The sequence below is a fragment of the Saimiri boliviensis genome, chromosome 17 (assembly GCF_048565385.1).
Source record: "Saimiri boliviensis isolate mSaiBol1 chromosome 17, mSaiBol1.pri, whole genome shotgun sequence".
Classification (NCBI taxonomy): domain Eukaryota; kingdom Metazoa; phylum Chordata; class Mammalia; order Primates; family Cebidae; genus Saimiri; species Saimiri boliviensis.
In genome coordinates, this window is record NC_133465.1 from 48,027,406 (window position 1) to 48,045,423 (window position 18,018).

The 18,018-nt window shown below is 51.2% G+C and overlaps 3 protein-coding genes across 7 annotated transcripts in view; 1 reads left to right on the forward strand and 2 right to left on the reverse strand.

Moving 5' to 3' along the window:
• Positions 1–2: 2 nt before the first annotated feature.
• On the forward strand, positions 3–7,077 carry MLX (MAX dimerization protein MLX). 2 transcript variants are annotated; one of them, XM_039476001.2, is made up of 9 exons: positions 3–91; positions 493–806; positions 1,263–1,299; positions 2,120–2,209; positions 2,485–2,591; positions 2,830–2,929; positions 3,128–3,227; positions 3,600–3,801; positions 5,948–7,077. In XM_039476001.2, exons 2-9 carry the CDS (start codon positions 642–644, stop codon positions 6,002–6,004), a joined length of 858 nt encoding a protein of 285 aa, XP_039331935.1. In that variant the 5' UTR covers positions 3–91; positions 493–641; the 3' UTR covers positions 6,005–7,077. The 2 variants fall into 2 exon arrangements, with proteins under 2 accessions (XP_039331935.1, XP_039331936.1); XM_039476002.2 differs by lacking the exon at positions 2,120–2,209.
• On the reverse strand, positions 6,671–14,792 carry PSMC3IP (PSMC3 interacting protein). Its single transcript, XM_003942758.3, has 8 exons — positions 13,338–14,792; positions 13,146–13,246; positions 12,918–13,007; positions 8,801–8,912; positions 8,148–8,293; positions 7,996–8,049; positions 7,460–7,519; positions 6,671–7,377 (listed from the first exon to the last, which is right to left on the reverse strand). The coding sequence occupies exons 1-8, from the start codon at positions 13,543–13,545 to the stop codon at positions 7,321–7,323; spliced, it is 828 nt and encodes a 275-aa protein (XP_003942807.3). The 5' UTR covers positions 13,546–14,792; the 3' UTR covers positions 6,671–7,320.
• Positions 14,793–14,890: 98 nt separating this feature from the next.
• Positions 14,891–18,018, reverse strand: part of RETREG3 (reticulophagy regulator family member 3) — a 40,063-nt gene continuing 36,935 nt past the window's right edge. For all 4 annotated transcript variants that reach the window (XM_074388740.1, XM_003942755.4, XM_074388741.1 and 1 more), the window contains one exon: positions 14,891–17,941. In XM_074388740.1, the coding sequence (XP_074244841.1) occupies positions 17,484–17,941 (458 nt within the window). In that variant the 3' untranslated portion in view covers positions 14,891–17,483. The remainder of the gene's footprint in view (positions 17,942–18,018) is intronic.

Genomic DNA, 18,018 nt, shown 5'->3' on the forward strand with positions numbered 1-18,018 from the left:
AAGCCTAGGAGTGCAGTGATTAAGAGGATGGCCTTTGAAGTGAGCCAGAGGTGAGCCCTGGCCCTCCCACTGACCAGCTGTGTGCTTTTGAGTAAGTTGTAGACTTCTAGGTACTGCGGTTTTTTTGTTTTTAATCTGAGAGGCCGCACAACCTAGCTAGCGGACTCTTTGCAGGGGTTCATTCCACACGGGTCCTGCCAGACACAGGGCTGGGTGTTGGAAGATGAGCATTCGACGTGCCAGGCGGGGCCTCTGCCCTCACAGAGCTTGCAGCCAGTGGGGTCGGACGATGTGGCTGGCGGGGGTAGGGGGTGGGGTGGGGTCGGGTGGGGGAGACTCTCTGCTCGACTCCTGACACGTGGGCCAGCACTGCAGGTCCGGGGCGCGGGGAGGTCGCCCGCAGGTAACGTGGGGCCTGACAGTGCACAGCTGGATCTGGTACAATCTGCGGTGGTGTGCAGACAAGCCAACTGAGGGGACTCCATCTTACAGAACGCGCCTCGTGTCGCCGCCAGTCCAGTGCCTAACCCAGGAAGGGCAGGCACGTCGGGGAACAGTCCCAAAGGCGGCCGGCTCTAGTCCAAGCGCTGGGCTTTGACGGCTGGAGCCCGGGAGTAAAGTATTTGGACCGCGCATGCGCGATGCTCTTGCCCTGCCCCGCCTCTCGATCGCGGATTGGTGAGCGCGGGTCCCGTGGGAGCACCTCCCTCTTCCTCGCCGCCGGGGCCGGCCCGCTGGCTCATTTCCGGTCCGGTGGGTCCAAGATGACGGAGTCGGGCGCCTCTCCGGAGGACCCCTGGGTCAAGGCAAGCCCCGTGGGCGCGCACGCCGGCGAGGGTAGGGTGGGTCGGGCTCGTGCACGTAGGGGGGCCGGATGACTAGGGGCTTCCCTCCTGTCCCCAAAGTCCCCTGTGCTCTCCCTGCCCCGGGGCTGCAGAGAAGTCAACTCTCACCCCGGGTGTGCCAAGGTGGGGAAACAAACGAAGCGTGTGCGCGCGAGTGGGGAGAACGGGGGGCTGGGGTGAAGTCGGGGCGAAAGGGATCATACAGAGGGGCGGCGCTTGCACGGCCTAGCCCGTGCCAGTCTCGGGGGAATCATTAAGCTGCCCGGGCACCCCGGGCCGTGTGTGTGCGCGCGCGCGCGCGCAGGGTGACAGGCGCCTTCCCCGGATGGAGGGCGCGCTTTGCGTGCCTGCAGGAACAGGGACACCTCTTCCCCGGGGCGGAGGTCTGACGGGCTTCTCCTGTGCTCTGTGCCGCAGGTGGAATATGCCTACAGCGACAACAGCCTGGACCCCGGTGAGTAGCTACCCCATCTTAAGCTCTAGAGCAGGCGTCCCCAAACTACGGCCCGCGGGCCGCCTGCGGCCCCCTGAGGCCATTTATCTGGCCCCCCGCCGCACTTCAGGAAGGGGCACCTCTTTCATTGGTGGTCAGTGAGAGGAGCACAGTATGTGGCGGCCCTCCAGCGGTCTGAGGGACAGTGAACTGGCCCCCTGTGTAAAAAGTTTGGGGACGCCTGCTCTAGAGGGTCACTCCCGCCTCGGCTTTCTCGATTCTTGTGACGTTATCAGCCACACCTGAGCACAGTCCACTGTCCCTGAGCAGAGTTCCTGGCTTGAGACAGCAGGAGCTGAAGGACAGGGACAGAAAACAACCGAGGGTAACGTCTAGTTCCCTCTGCTGTGGAACAGGGAAGTGTTGGAACTAGTGGTAGCTGATCACTCACAGCCTCATCACGTCCAGATAGATGCCCGTTTCTGAGCCAGGGGGTATCATGTAGGTCTATGGGGCAGTGTAGACACGAGGGACCAGAACATTGCAGCGTGGTCTGGCAGAAAGTGGGGGGCCCAGTATGGTTGGCTTTGGGTTGAAATGAAGAGGTCAGCATTTAAGAAAGCCATTGTCGGCCGGGCGTGGTGGCTCACACCTGTAATCCCAGCACTTTGGGAGGCCGAGGTGGGCGGATCATGACGTCAAGAGATCGAGACCTGGTGAAACCCCATCTCTACTAAAAATACAAAAAAAAAAAAAAAAAGCCATTGTGTCCCACAGGTGTCTGAGGTTCTGGCAGTGTTGCTCACCCCACCCCTTAGTGATTGGGCCTCTCTTTTTTCAGGGCTTTTTGTAGAAAGCACCCGCAAGGGGAGCGTAGTGTCCAGAGCTAATAGCATTGGTTCCACCAGCGCCTCTTCTGTCCCCAACACAGGTAGGCAGCAATATCCTCCCCACCTAGGGGGGCTCAGATATGCCATAATTGCAGTACCTTTCCTAGACAGGGAAGTGCCAGCCATCCACATGGGGGTGGTGGAGCCAAAGGATCCGACACAGGATCTCACCATCTTTCACCTCATCTAGAACATTCAGTTCTTCTCTACATCTGCCATCTCTGGCACCAGGTTCTTCCCAGCTGGGGAAAGGTGGGCTAGCTGGTCCCCGCTGGGCCCCAGGATGACCTTTCCCTGCCCCCACCTCTGAGCATAGATGACGAGGACAGTGATTACCACCAGGAGGCCTACAAGGAATCCTACAAAGACCGGCGGCGGCGCGCACACACTCAGGCTGAGCAGAAGAGGAGGGACGCCATCAAGGTGACCAGGGGAGGCCTCCACCTCAGCCAGTGTAGGAGGGCCCTGCACAGTTCAGCTTCCCTGTGCCCTGACCCGTTCAGACAGTCCCAGGCACCTTTGGGGGCAGCTAATCTAGTCCCGGGCACAGAGACTCCTGTTGAGTTTGTGAACATAGAACTTGGTGTCACGGAAGGAATTTGTGCCAGTCTGCCTTAATCTCTCAGGGTTAAGGAACCCATTTCCCCTGCTGTCTCCACAGAGAGGCTATGATGACCTTCAGACCATCGTCCCCACTTGCCAGCAGCAGGACTTCTCCATTGGCTCCCAAAAGCTCAGCAAAGCCATCGTTCTGCAAAAGAGTATGGCAAGGGAAAGCCCTGGAGGGGTTGGAGCCAAGAGGGGCTGTGAAGAGGCCAGCGCCTCCTACCCTCCCGTGGCCAGGCCCTGGTGGGTGGTTGCCATGGGATAGTTGGGGTCTGGGGAAGGGGAGCAAAGTCAGCCTTGTCTTCCTGGTTGAGATTACTTCTGTGTCTACCCTCTTCCTGCCCCCACCCTAGCCATTGACTACATTCAGTTTTTGCACAAGGAGAAGAAAAAGCAGGAGGAGGAGGTGTCCACATTACGAAAGGATGTCACGGCCCTAAAGATCATGAAAGTGTAAGGGATGCTGAATGGGGGGAACCGGAGCTTCTGAGGCAATTTCATTGCACATCTTCCCTTGTTCAAAGGCCACATCAGTTACTACAGTACAGATGCTACCCTCGGTTCCTAAGCTAGCCAGTAGAAGGACTGTGTATTCCCAACTGTCTTTACGAATGGCAGACACTCAGGAAACACCTGTTGGATTAATGAAGGGAAGGTTGGAGAGAGGGTCACCATTCCTGGCCTAGTAGCAGTTATCTCCCTGATATTGAACCCCACCCTGTTCATCTCTGGGGATGCCACTCCTGGGAGTACACAGGATAGCCCCATCATGCTTGAGTGGGCGGAGCCTCTGCAGCACCCCAGCCCTGACCTGCATGCTTACAGGAACTATGAGCAGATTGTGAAGGCACACCAGGACAACCCCCATGAAGGGGAGGACCAGGTCTCTGACCAGGTCAAGTTCAACGTGTTTCAAGGCATCATGGACTCCCTGTTCCAGTCCTTCAATGCCTCCATTTCGGTGACCAGCTTCCAGGAGCTGTCAGCCTGTGTCTTCAACTGGATTGAGGAGCACTGTAAGCCTCAGGTATGGGACAACGGGCCTGTGGTTTTCTCTACTGTCAGGCAAAGTGGCCCAAGCCATCAGTGTTGAGAAAAGCAGCTGCTTCTAGATTTTTTCGAGAGTATTTCTACAACGTTCAGGACTCTTGTATTTTCCCTTTTCTTTGCTAACCTACATCTTCATGTTACGGTTTCATTTGGCAAGTGTGATATGAGCTCAGTGTCAAGTCCAGCTCTTGGCTTTTGTCTAGCCCATGCTGTGGCTGCCCTGTATGGAAGCCCCAGGCAGCTGCAGAATTGGAAACATGCAAATTCTAGGACCCTACCTCCAGGCCCACTAAAGTCATTGCCCAAGAGCTTTTTATTATTTATTTAAAGTGGGGAAATATGCTAATGGTATTGCACTAAGTTTTCTAATTGAAGTCTGGTTGCTTTTTCTGAGGCTTTAAACTTGTGTCTGAGATTCTTGTGCCTTTCCCAACATTTTTTATTGTGAAACGTTATATTTATTGTGATGTTAAGAGGACTTTACAGTGACCACTTGTATACATCCTACCTAAATTTTACTGAAAACATTTTGCTGTATTTCCATCTCTTTTTTTTTTTTTTTTTTTTTGAGACAGAGTTTCGCTCTTGTTACCCAGGCTGGAGTGCAATGGCGCGATCTCAGCTCACCGCAACCTCCGCCTCCTGGGTTCAGGCAATTCTCCTGCCTCAGCCTCCCGAGTAGCTGGGATTACAGGCACGTGCCACCATGCCCAGCTAATTTTTTGTATTTTTAGTAGAGACGGGGTTTCACTGTTGACCAGGATGGTCTCGATCTCTTGACCTCGTGATCCACCCGCCTCGGCCTCCCAAAGTGCTGGGATTACAGGCTTGAGCCACCGCGCCCGGCCTTTTTTTTTTTTTTTTGAGATGGAGTCTTGCTCTGTTGCCCAGGCTGGAGTGCAATGGTGCGATCTCGGCTCACTGCACCCTCCGCCTCCCGGGTTCAAGCAATTCTCCTGCCTCAGCTTCCCAAGTAGCTAGAATTACAGGTGCCTGCCACCACGTGACTAATTTTTGTGTTTTTAGTAGAGACAGGGTGGCCATCAGGCTACTCTCAAACTCATGACCTCAGGAGATCCACCCACCTTGGCCTCTCAAAGTGTTGGGGTTACAGGCATAAGCCACCGTGTTCGGTCTGTATTTCCATCTCTCCATCCTATTTCAGGAACACCTCAAAGTAAACTGCAGACATCAGTACTTCTTGGGGGAATTTTTGTTTTGTTTTTAGACAGTCACTCACTCTGTCACCTAGGCTGGAATGTAGTGGTGTCATCTCAGCTCACTGCAACCTCTGCCTCCCAGTTTCAGGCGATTCTTGTATCTCAGCCTCCTGAGTAGCTGGGACTACAAGTATGTGCCACCACACCCAGCTAATTTTTGTATTTTTAGCGGAGACAGGGTTTTACCATCTTGGCCAGGCTGGTCTTAAGCAGGTGATCTGCCAGCCTTGGCCTCCTAAAGTGCTGAGATTACAGGTATAAACCACTGCACCTGACCTGGGGCGGCGGGCTTTTTTTTTTTTTTTTTTTTTTTAAAAAAAAAAAGACAATCTCACTCTGTTGCCAGGACTAGTGTGCAGGGTGAGGTCTTGGCTAATCTTTACAATCTCCACCTTCTGTGTTCAAGCTATTCTCCTGCCTCAGCCTTCCAGGTAGCTGGAATTGTGGTCATGTGTCACCATGCCCGGCTAATTTTGTATTTTTAGGAGAGACAGGGTTTCTCCATGTTGGTCAGGCTGGTCTCAAACTCCCGACCTCAGGTGATTCACCTGCCTCAGCCTCCCAAAATGCTGGGATCACAGGCATGAGCCACTGTGCCCAGCCCCTGGGGGGCTATTTTTTTTTTTTTCTCTGAGACGGAGTTTCGCTGTTGTTACCCAGGCTGGAGTGCAATGGCACGATCTCGGCTCACCGCAACCTCCACCTCCTGGGTTCAAGCAATTCTCCTGCCTCAGCCTCCCAAGTAGCTGGGACTACAGGCATGCACCACCACGCCCGGCTCCGGGGGGCTGTTTTTAACACACTTTATTCTAAAGTACATGGCTGATCTAGGCAGGCATCTTTGAAACTACTCTGTGCCCTGACATGAGCATTGTCTATTTCTTCCTCTGCTGCCCTCACCAGACCCTGCGGGAGATCGTGATTGGCGTCCTGAACCAATTGAAAAACCAGCTTTACTGACTAGTTCTTGGAAAGCTGCAGAACAGCCAAGAGGCCTGTGAATCTCTACTTGGCCACTGAACTGCTGGGCCCATGAGATTGGACTGCAACACCTCACACTGGTCAGCTGGTTTCTACTTGGTGTTTGGTTTCTCCCATCCCTGTTTTATCTTCAGCGGAGCTGGGGTGTTTTGTGAAAGTTTGATTAATTTATTATATTGACGATAAAACTCAAACCTACCCAGCCTTCCCCTGCATCCCCCGCTCCTGCCCATAGAAGTCCTTGGTGGGCATCTGCTCTGGACATCCCAAAGAGCTCCTGCCCTCTCAGCCCTTTTTCCAAGCCTCAGATTTCTGCCTATGAGCTACATAGATTTGGAAACTGTTTGCCTGTTTTGGTCTCTTGGGCAATATTTGGCTCAAGTTTGGGCATTTTGGCAGTAGCTGGATGGGAGAAAAAGGAAGAAGAAATATCTCACAGCTGTGGGGGTGAAAGGCCACCTTGTGCCTACACTGGGGCTGCCTGGTCACTCCCAGGTAAGGCTAAGGGCTTTCTGGCTATCTCAGGGCAGGACCACCACGTACCTCTCCTAGGCTCCATATTCCATCACCTTCCTTACGCTCTAGGTGGTAAGGGAGGCCCTTCTGGTTCCCACAGGCTGTGGTGCTGCATGACAGAGGCAGGTATAACACACATAAAAATTGAAATTTATTTTTCTAAAACCAGTGCAGCTTTGCTATAGTTACAATTTTGAAATATTAACTGGGGCTCAAAACCACCACCCAGCCTTTCTGTCGAGCATGGCTGTCACCCCTCCCATGTCTGTGTTGCCTGCATTTTTCCCAGGACTTACGGGTGGAGTGAAAGGGTACAGAACGTACGTGAAAGGTCTCCTGGGGTACACAAGTCCACCAGAGTCCGGAGTGAGGCTTTGGGCCCTCCAAATTCTGGTTTATAACAACCTCGCTCTACCCTCGTCCTCCAGGTTCACTTCTGCCTTCCTCAGGTTTGATATCTGGCAGGTTTGACTACCCAGAGGAAATTAAATATTTTTTTATCAAATGAAATTACAATAAATACTGCCAAATGCTTTCTTTCAGCATTGTTCCATGTGTAAGTGTTAAGCTCAAGCAACTGGAATGTAGACAATGAAATGGGCTGGGTCCACCCCTAGCCATCAGCCCTCATCCTCTACCCACTGCTGTGGTTTATACCCATCTCCTGACTGCTCTGCTCAAAGGTGAAAAGCAGCAGGAACAACAAAAGCCAACCAAAACAAGGCAGCCAGTCCAGGACATCTTACTCTTCGACATCCTGCAGTCCCACCACGGGCCCCTCAGGGGTCTGGGAGTGTGACATTGCAATCTTCATCTGTCTCTATCCCAACCTCCTCCTGTGGGACAGGGAGACAAGTCAATGAGCTGTCACTAGGAGAAGACCCCAGGGAAGCAAAGAAGGGAGAGAGTACCACTTACAAAGAACTGCTTCTTGCTCTTGGGGTATCCTTCAAGGATTGCATCAGACAGCTCTGTAGCCTGATGAGAAATAAAACCATGCCTTTTAAGATGGGCAGCATTGGATACTGGCTGTCAGACAGTTTATGATATTGTGTAGCAGTTGATCTGGTACCTGCCATTTTCTTTTCTTTTCTTTTTTTTTTTTTTTGAGACAGAGTTTTGCCCTTGTTACCCAGGCTGGAGAGCAATGGCGCGATCTCGGCTCACCACAACCTCCGCCTCCTGGGTTCAGGCAATTCTCCTGCCTCAGCCTCCTGAGTAGCTGGGATTACAGGCACGTGCCACCGTGCCCAGCTAATTTTTTTTTTTTTTTTTGTATTTAGTAGAGACGGGGTTTCACCATGTTGACCAGGATGGTCTCGATCTCTTGACCTTGTGATCTGCCCGCCTTGGCCTCCCAAACTGCTGGGATTACAGGTGTGAGCCACCGTGCCCAGCACCTGCCATTTTCAAAAGCACTTCTAGGGCCTGTCTCAGAGCTCCCACACACTTACCATCCTCTTCCTCTTCCTCCACTCCTTATAGTACTTCTGCCTCTCTCTGTATACCTAGAAGGAGAAAGCAAGTTCCTCTAACTCCTCAGAACCACAACAGCCCTCATGCTCACTCTGGACCTGCACAGTGGCCCTGCAGCCTTCCAGCTCACCTGTTCTTTCTCTTCTGGAGTCACATGATTAGTAGCTGCTTTAATGTTCTTCAGTCTCTCTCTGTAGCCAGCACATTCCTTCTTTAACTCCTGGATTTCTTTCTGCATCTCCGGTGTGGTCAAGGCACTAGATAATTCCTTGAGCTCTGAAACCACATCACCCTGGGGTCACTTGCTACCCCTGAGGAAGGAGTTTGTCTTTCCCAGTAGGTGCTCCCTGAGGTGGGAGACAGGCTTCCACCTTGCTCTGGATCTATCCAGAATAGTTTCACATTATGGAAATGCTCAAGAAACTAAGCCTCAAGGGATTATCAGTTTAGTCTTCTAATTTTCTTTCCTCCTCCATCTATTAGTAGTAGCATGGGTGTGAGGCTGAACACTTAAGTGTAGCCAGTTAAAGAAGCAGGAAGAAAGGGAAATGTGAGGACAGTGTACTGATAAGCACGGCAGGGACAGCAAATGTGCATCGAGTCCATTCACTGGTACACAGAAGCTATTAGTTATCCTACATTTCTTTTAACACCTAAGGGAGCCCAGCAAAGGGTCTTAGCTGCAACAAGATGATGCAGTCAGTGACCCATTCATTTAGCAATTCCTGACCTCTAGAATGAATTTGAGCCTATGGGCACTTTTGAGGGGCTACCCAGTCCTACCAGCCTCCATGTAGCGGCAGCTCTGCTGCAAGCTCTGCACCTTAGCAGTGAGGGCCACGATTTTGGCATCTAGGCCTTGAAGGTCTGCATCACTCACCATGTCAAACTGGTCCTGCCGGACAAGAAGGAAAATACAAGCAAACTGTTGTAAGCCACAGATGGGAACACACACCTGGGAAGGCAGCATTTAGATACACTTGAGAACCAGCCATGCCCCAGGCTCTCCCAGAGGGTCTGCAGAAATAGTGGGAGGGTGATTATGAGAAATCATTTTTAGTTGAGGAGCAATCCCACTAGAAAGGTAGAAAAGAAAGGTTGAAATTGAATGCCTGTTCTTAAGCAGCTACCAGGTAGACAGGCTACTGAATAGGACAGAAATCTTCCTATTTAGTGATAAAACCACTACTTGGGCTGAAGGAGTTAAGTAACATTGTTCTCAAGGTGGGGAAACCTAGATCATAGGTTTCTACAATAGGCAGAAACTGGACAGGTGAAGAGGCATGATGGATGGATTTTTCTCTTCTTCCTGAATTTCCTTCCCTCCTTCCTTCCTTCCATCTCCCTCCCTCCCTTCCCTCTTTTTCTCCCGCTCTCACCCTGGCCAAAGTGCAGTGCTGCGATCTCTGCTCACTGCAACCTCCACCTCCCGCCTTCAAGTGATTCTCATGCCTCAGCCTCCCGAGCAGCTGGGATTACCGGCGCACGCCACCAAGCACAGCTAAATTTTATATTTTTAGTAGAGATGGGGTTTCACCATGTTGCCCAGGCTGGTCTCAAACTCCTGGGCTCAAGTCATCCATCTACCTTTTCCTCCCAAAGTGCTGGGATTACACTCTGTGTGTCAGCCACTGTGCTGGGCCTTGGGATCCATTTAGATAAGGGATTCCAGTAAGTCTGAGGAGCTCCTCTCATGAGGGGCCACTGCTAGAAAAGAGAACTGCATTGGGGATCAGTATGGGGTGGGGGGGTTTGGGAGGGTATCATCAGTTGGTGATAGGAAGCACGTTGAAAAAGTGTGCCAGCTAGTGCAGTCTGGACTCTACACCTGGACAAGGTGAACCTACAGAGCAGAGGCCAGCTAACTACAGCCAGCAAGCCAAATCCTGCCAGATGCATTTTTATTTAAGAGATGGGGTTTCACCGTGTTGGCCAGGTTTGTCTTTTTTTTTTTTTTTTTTTTTTTTTTTGAGACGGAGTTTCGCTCGTTACCCAGGCTGGAGTGCAATGGTGCGATCTCGGCTCACCGCAACCTCCGCCTCCTGGGTTCAGGCAATTCTCCTGCCTCAGCCTCCTGAGTAGCTGGGATTACAGGCACGCACCACCATGCCCAGCTATTTTTTTTGTATTTTTAGTAGAGACGGGGTTTCACCATGTTGACCAAGATGGTCTCGATCTCTTGACCTTGTGATCCGCCCGCCTCGGCCTCCCAAAGTGCTGGGATTACAGGCTTGAGCCACCGCGCCCGGCCCAGGTTTGTCTTGAACTCCTGACCTCGTGATCCACCCATCTCGGCCTCCCAAAGTGCTAGGATCACAGGCGTGAGCCACCGCGCCCAGCCAGATGCATGTTTTTGAAAACAATTTTATTGAAACAGCTCCACCCATTCATTTACGTAGTCTACAGCTGCTTCTGCTCTACAGTGGCAGTTGTACAGATAAAGGACCATATGGCTCACAAATCCTAAAAATACTGTCTGGTCATCTACAGAAAAAGTTTGCCAAACCCTCCTTTAGATAATTTTCTTTAGATAAGTAACACAATGAAGCCTTTTAGAAAAGTTAGCCTTGAAAGTGGTTTGGTTCAGTTTAACTAGTGTTTAAATCTACTGGATGTTAGAAAATGTGGAGGTTTTGCTCAGATAAAAATGAATTGAGAAATGGTGTTTGCCCTAGAGGAACCTCAGTTGAATAAAGGAGACAAGTAAAAATAATTGTAATACAGCATGCCTCAAAAGAGGCAAGGGCCTGACAAAGAAACAATTCGCTCAGAGCATTCAATTCAAGGAAGATTTCTGGAGAAGGTGATGCCCAAGTGAAATCCTAAAGGAAAGTAAGAGTTGGTCAGACAGAGAAGCAGATACAGGGAAGACAACATCCAAAGGACAGAGCAGTAAAACACATCAGAATTACCTAGTGTTTTTTTTTTTTTTTTTTTGAGACGGAGTTTCGCTCTTGTTACCCAGGCTGGAGTGCAATGGCACGATCTCGGATCACCGCAACCTCCGCCTCCTGGGTTCAGGCAATTCTCCTGCCTCAGCCTCCTGAGTAGCTGGGATTACAGGCACGCGCCACCATGCCCAGCTAATTTTTTGTATTTTTAGTAGAGACGGGGTTTCACCATGTTGACCAGGATGGTCTCGATCTCTTGACCTCGTGATCCACCCGCCTCGGCCTCCCAAAGTGCTGGGATTACAGGCTTGAGCCACCGCGCCCGGCCTACCTAGTGTTGATGGATAGAAAAATGATTGGTGGCCGGGCGCGGTGGCTCAAGCCTGTAATCCCAGCACTTTGGGAGGCCGAGGCGGGTGGATCACAAGGTCGAGAGATCGAGACCAACCTGGTCAACATGGTGAAACCCTGTCTCTACTAAAAATACAAAAAATTAGCTGGGCATGGTGGCGCGTGCCTATAATCCCAGCTACTCAGGAGGCTGAGGCAGGAGAATTGCCTGAACCCAGGAGGCGGAGGTTGCAGTGAGCCGAGATCGTGCCATTGCACTCCAGCCTGGGTAACAAGAGCGAAACTCCGTCTCAAAAAAAAAAAAAAAAGAAAAAGAAAAATGATTGGTGAGGCCAGAAGCTGGCTAGGGCACCTTCCCATGCCTTTTACATGTTCTATGCAGCTCCGGAGAGCTGTTGAAGAGTTTTAAATAGGGAAGGTGCATGACCAGATCTATTAGACATATCATTCTGACTGCAGTGTTGAAGATATGTTTGAAGAGACAAGATCTGTTAAGAGGATATTGCAATAGATGAAAAGGGTGTGAAGTGGAGCAGCCACGACAGATGGAAAAGAGTAGATTCAAGAATGGAAAAATTAGCCAGGCTCGGTGGCTCACACCTGTTATCTTAGCACTTTGGGAGGATCATCTGAGCCCAGGAGTTCCAAGACCAACTTGGGCAACATAGCAAGACCCACCTCTATAAAAAGTCACACCTGTAATCCTGGCGAGGCCGAGGCAGGTGGATCATGAGGTCAGGTGTTCAAGATCAGCCTGACCAACAACCAACATGGTGAAACCCTGTCTCTACTAAAAATACAAAAATTAGCTGGGCATAGTGGTGGAGTGCCAAATTTGGCAATTTGGCAGAGGGTGTTGCTAACCTAGATAAGGAATAAGCTTTGGGGTGCGGAAATGGATCTTGGTGGCAACAATACAGTATCATCTCTCATCTATCTGTATTCCAGCTACTCAGGCAGCTGAGGCAGGAGAATCACTTGAAACTGGGAGGCGGAGGTTGCAGTGAGCCCAGACTGTGCCACTGTACTCCAGCCTGGTGACACAGTGAGACTCCATCTCAAAAAAAACAAAAAGCAAACAAAAAAAACCCACACTCAAAAATCAGCCGGACTTGATGGCTGAGTAGACGTGAGTAAAGGAAGTAAAGAATTGCTCCCAAGTTTCTGGGTTGGGTGAAGAGTGATTCCATTAGGAGAGAAGAATGTTAGAAGCCAGTCTGGGGTGCTGGGAAGATGAGGCATTCTACGGTGGCAATTTTGACTGATACTAATGCCTGACAAATTCCAGCTGAAGGTCTGGGCTGGAGAATATAAATTTGATGTGTGTGTTTAGAGAAGCGAATGGAGGCAGGAGGAATCTCGTTTGGCAATTTGGCAGAGGGTGTTGCTAATCTAGATAATAAGCAATAAGCTTTGGGGCGGAAATGGGTCTTGGTAGTAACAATACAGGATCTTCGGTCATTTATCATATCGTAAATCTGGAAACTTCGTGAAGTTTGGATCCTAATGGGTACACACCCTGATTTAAGGATATCCGAGGCCCTTTTAGTGGCCTACGACAGGTGAGTTTTCCACAGGGGGGCCTCTCCCCAAAAAAGCTGACACTAGATTCACTCGTCGGGCCCTTATGGGTGATAATCGGCGCAAGTTCTCCTCACCTGATCTGCAAAATAGATCTTCTGCTTGCCGTACATCTTCTCTTTGATCTTGCCTTGTTGCGCCAGCTGCTCGAGCGTCTTCACCACCACCTGGCAGAGGGGAGGGGCAATCAGGAGTCTGGGCCCGAGTCGGGAAATTCAGCCAGTGATGGGGAAGGCGCCCAAGGCTCCAGAGGGCACGACCCCAGAGAGTCCGACGGAGAGGGAATCCCGGGAGAGGTTCCTCACCGCCTTGCCCAGCCCGTGTTCCCGCTGTAGGTTCCCGAACACATCCTGGGCGCTGTAGGGCCGGTTCTGCTCCTGCAGGTACCTCAGGAGGATCCCGGCGGCTACGGAGACAGGGGCAAGGGAGGGGGCCACTCAACCGACCTCCTCACCCACTGCCCTCCCGGGTCTTCCCCGCGTGCACGCCGCCGTTACCTCCCGCCGCAGCTTCTGCCCGGCTTTTACTCATCGCCTTTCCCGCCACCCAACTCAGAAAGCCGGACGTTGTAGTTGCTCGGGGCGACGGCTCCTTCCGGCGACGGGGGCGGGCCTCGAGCAGTGATTGGCTGAAGAGGAAGCCTTCGGGAGAACAAGGCGACCCCTGCCGAACGCCAAAGTTCATTTCAGGGCGGAACTTGCGCATCCGGGCTGGAGCTCACGCCACGGGCCTCTGCGAAGGCGCCGGCGTACTGCGGGGTTAGAAACATCCCCTTTCCGTCCCCGGGAACGAAGGCTGTAGCAGAGAAGGCCTTCAAGTTTCGAGACCCAGTTCCAGCCGCAGCTGAGCACTGGTAACCTTGAGTTAGGTCGAGTGTTGGGATTGGAAGGCGCTTCAGGCATCAGCTGCCGCTCTGTGCAAGCGAGCATCTCAACGTTATCCCACAGTGACGTGCCATAATCCCATGGTCCAGTGCCCTGTCGTCGGTTGGTTTTGTCATTTGTAAAACAGGAACAGTAGGTAGTGGTAGGAAAGTGGTTGTGAAAACTTAACAGAAAGCTAATTAAGCGCCTTGGTCGGGCGCGGTGGCATGTCACGCCTGTAATCCCTTCACTTTGAAGGGCCGAGGCGGGCGGATCGCTTGAGCCCAGGAATTCGAGATCAACCTGGGCAACATGAAACCCCATCTCTGCAAATAAAGGACAAAAAATTAGGCGTGGTGGTCCCAGCTACTCGAGGCTGAGGTGGGAGGATCACCAGAGATCGAGGCTGCAGTGAGTCATCATGAGCGTGCCACTGCACCCCATCCTGGGTGACAGAACAAGACCCTGTCTCGAACCAAAAAAAATGGGGTTGGGGTGATAGCGCCTAGAAGAGCACCCACCCTTATTTGCCTAATACCGAGCTTCGCACCCAGGGGGCACTCGACATCTGCTGTAATTCGGACGCCAGGAAAGGTAGGGTTAGGAGGGGGCTACTTTTCAACCACAAAGCTTGTGTAAAAGTTAGCCCAGTCAATCTCAAGGCAACACCTGACAGGTGCTTTCCACCCCTGACCACAGTGGCCAATGGGACAGAGCCTGAAATAAGTATTTCTAGTTTCTGAGGTCAGCTGAAGACCAAAGAGCAGCTGTCCCTGCACCTCAAACCATCCAGTGGAGGAGCAAGGTGCTACTTTTTAAAGCCTTCTGCTACCTACAACCTCCTTAGCCTTTAAGACGTGTGCTTGTCTGCATGTTTAGGAGACAATATTAAGAATTAGGAATGTACAAGCCACAGTGCTTAAAAAAAAAATAGGAATGAAGGAAATACAGGCTAAATACTAGCCAAGAGTGCCAGTTACACTGAGGGTGGGGCTCTCACAGGAAGGAAAGTAGCCTCATATTATGGTGATACTATGGCCATCACAAAGGAAAAACGAGTGGGCTGGTGGGTCCCTCATACCTGGGCTTCCTCTGTTAAGGCTATCACTTCAAATTAACCAGAACTCAGATTTACAAGAGAAGACCTATCAAGGATAGGACACCATTCAACATCAGAATCTTCAAGATTGTTCTCATACAAGATTTATTCCCCAACACACCCCTCCCCTCCTCAGTTCACAGTGGAGGACTATGGAGATTCAGAGCAGGATCCCCCAGGTACAGGAAACACCTTACGAAGATTTTGCTCTCCTTCCTTCCCTCCCTCTTGCCAACTCCCAGGGCCTGAAGCACACACTCATGCAAACTCACAAAATCCCCCTCCTTCCCCACACCTCTGTCTTTCCACATCAGCGCTCACCTGTAAGACATCTGAACTTGAGAAGAGAGGCCTCCAAAGTCTGTTTGAGAACCCTAAAGTGGGGAGATGCCGTATCCATGACCACCCCACTATGATTGACTATGAGACACCTAACTCTTCCCCCTTCTCACTGTTAACCATTTTCATTCCCTGGCCTCTGTACCTTCTCCATCAACCAAGAGCAAACATGTCAGCACACCCCCACCTGCAGTACATAAACAGGCTCTGTCCAACATCCCTCACCCAAGTACAGGGGTGTTGGGGGAGTGGCCCCTGAGGATCAGCAAAGGGTTAATGCAGAAGGAAAGAGGACAGAAGAGTTTGGCTTGAGCTCTGATTCGGGAGGCAGAGGCTATAGACTGGCACAGGTTTAGAACCAATTACCATGTTTAGGTTTTTGTCTCACATGATTTTACTAGGGGCTGCAGAACAGATACCCCTCAGAGGGGTCTCTACTGATTACAGCCACATTCTTACTATCGGCTCATCCTTAAAGGAGTCCCCACCAAGTGGGGAAGTAGTTGAAAATAAAAGCTGTAAAGGAGCTGAACAGGGAGTAAGAACAGATGGTGCAAGAGCAGCTTGTGGCTCCTGGGATGAATGCCATGGAGCCATTTGTAAAGTGCTACCTTATCATCCCCCCATCAATTATTGCTTCTCCAAAGGAGGAGCAGGGGAAGGAACAGGAACGTAAAAATGAGTATGGTATTGCTTTGCTCACTGCTTAGGCTGATGGCCAAATGGACCCAGGGGTTGGCAGAAACCACACAGCTCCAGAAGACTGAGACCTCAAAATACAGAGGTTCTTACTAATCTTCCCAGCCAGCTGATCCCCCCGGGGCCAAGGTAATGTAGAAGAGGCCCATCCCCTCATCATACTCACATTTCTTAAATTTCACAAGCAATATTTTGGAGCACTGGGGTTCAGGCCTCAAGAAATGAGGATGGGCTAGAGAAGAGGGAGCAGGCCTGTTCTATAAAACCAAAGGATAAATTTACTTTAAAAAAAAAAAAAAAAAAAAAAAAAAAGCCTGGGCACAGTGGCTCACGCCTGTAATCCTAGCACTTTGGGAGGCTGAGGCGGGCGGATCATGAGGTCAGGAGATCGAGACCATCCTGGCCATGGTGAAACCCCATCTCTACTAAAATACAAAAAGTTAGCCAGGTGTATAGCATATGCCTGTAGTCCCAACTACTCAGGAGGCTGACGCAGGGGAATTGCTTGAACCCGGGAGACGGAGGTTGCAGTGAGCCAAGATCGTGCCACTGCACTCCTGCCTGGTAACAGAGCAAGACTCCATCTCAAAAAAAAAAAAAAAAAAAAAAAAAGCACACTGGGCACAGTGGCTCATGCCTGTAATCCCAACACTTTGGGAGGCTGAGGCGGGTGGATCATTTGAGGTCAGGAGTTCGAGACCAGCCTGGCCAACATGGTGAAATCCTGTCTCTACTAAAAATACAAAAAAATTAGCCGCACATGGTGGCACATGCCTATAATCTCAGCTACTCAGGAGGCTGAGGCAGGAGAATTGCTTCAGCCAGGCGGTGGAGGTTGCAGTGAGCCGAGATTGCCCCACTGTACTCCAGCCTGGGCAACAAAGCGAGACTCTGTCTCAAAAAGAAAAAATCAAATCCTGGTTTAACAAAAGAATATGACTGATCTCAGCACTCTGGGAGGCCAAGGCAGGCTGATCACTTGAGGTCAGGAGTTTGAGATGAGCTTGGCCAACACAGTGAAACCCCATTTCTACTAAAAATACCAAAAAAAAAATTAGCTGGGCATAGTGGCGGGCACCTATAATCCTACTACTCAGTAGGCTGTGGCAGGAGAGCCTCTCGAACCTGGGAGGCAGAGGTTGCAGTGAACCAAGATGACGCCACTGCACTCCAGCCTGGATGACAGAGTGAAACTGTCTCAAAAAAAAAAAAAAAGAGTAAGATGATGACAATGTAACTATACCTGACTTTGGGGGCTCTAGGGAGGCGATGAAGGTAGGCAGGCATGGGCTCTTCAGTGGGGCCCCTGAACACTCATACCTAAAGGCAAACAGCAGCACCTCCTCAAAGGGGAACCAATATCCCTGACTACTTTGTTCCCCAAAGTACCATCCTGATGGAGAGAAGCCTCCCTTGAGGGAGCACACTCTCACTCAGTGACTGAGCTCAGAAATGGGCATCCAGCTGGTGGGAGGGGAGTTGAGTGTCCTCTCTAAGCAAGCTTCTGAGCATCAGCCAGGCCACCCAGCATACAAATATAATTCAGGGGAGGGGCGGTTGATTTCTTCCCTTGCCCCATCACCTTAAGTGAGATGGGGAGAAAAAAACTTAAATCACAGTGACTCCCAAAGAGAGTCTCTGCCTCAGTGGCTCCTTGAACTGGCAGGGTCCAGCTGGTTCAGCTCCGACTGGTCCAAAAGTTCAAAGTCATCCCCCTCTGCATCAGTGTCCAGGTCTGAACTGGGGGATCGGAGGAAGCCTCTCGTTGCTCTCTGGGCAGGTGCGCCAGAAGGACCTGGTTGGGAGGCCCCTGACAAGGCCAGCTGAATCATACCCTGGGAGACCAGGCTGGCAAGGTTGCTGGTGAGGTTGGATCCTACAGGCAGAGCACCAAGCAGGAGCTCCGGCAGTGCAGCTTCGTCCCGGCTGGCAGGTGGGGCCTGGGGCTCCTCAGCCCCTGGCAGGGAACGGTACATCATGCTGGGCATGCCAATGCTAGTGTCGTCCTCGTCATCCAGGCCAGCAGGATCCACATTAATGGAAGGGAAGTCTGGAAGATCTCTGGCAAAGGATTCCTCTGGATCACTGTGACCATCTAGTTCTGGTAGAATACAGAGGTGTCTGAGTCGTGGCACCTACCTGGCCCTCCTGTGCTCCAGCCCCGTATGACTAGATTTT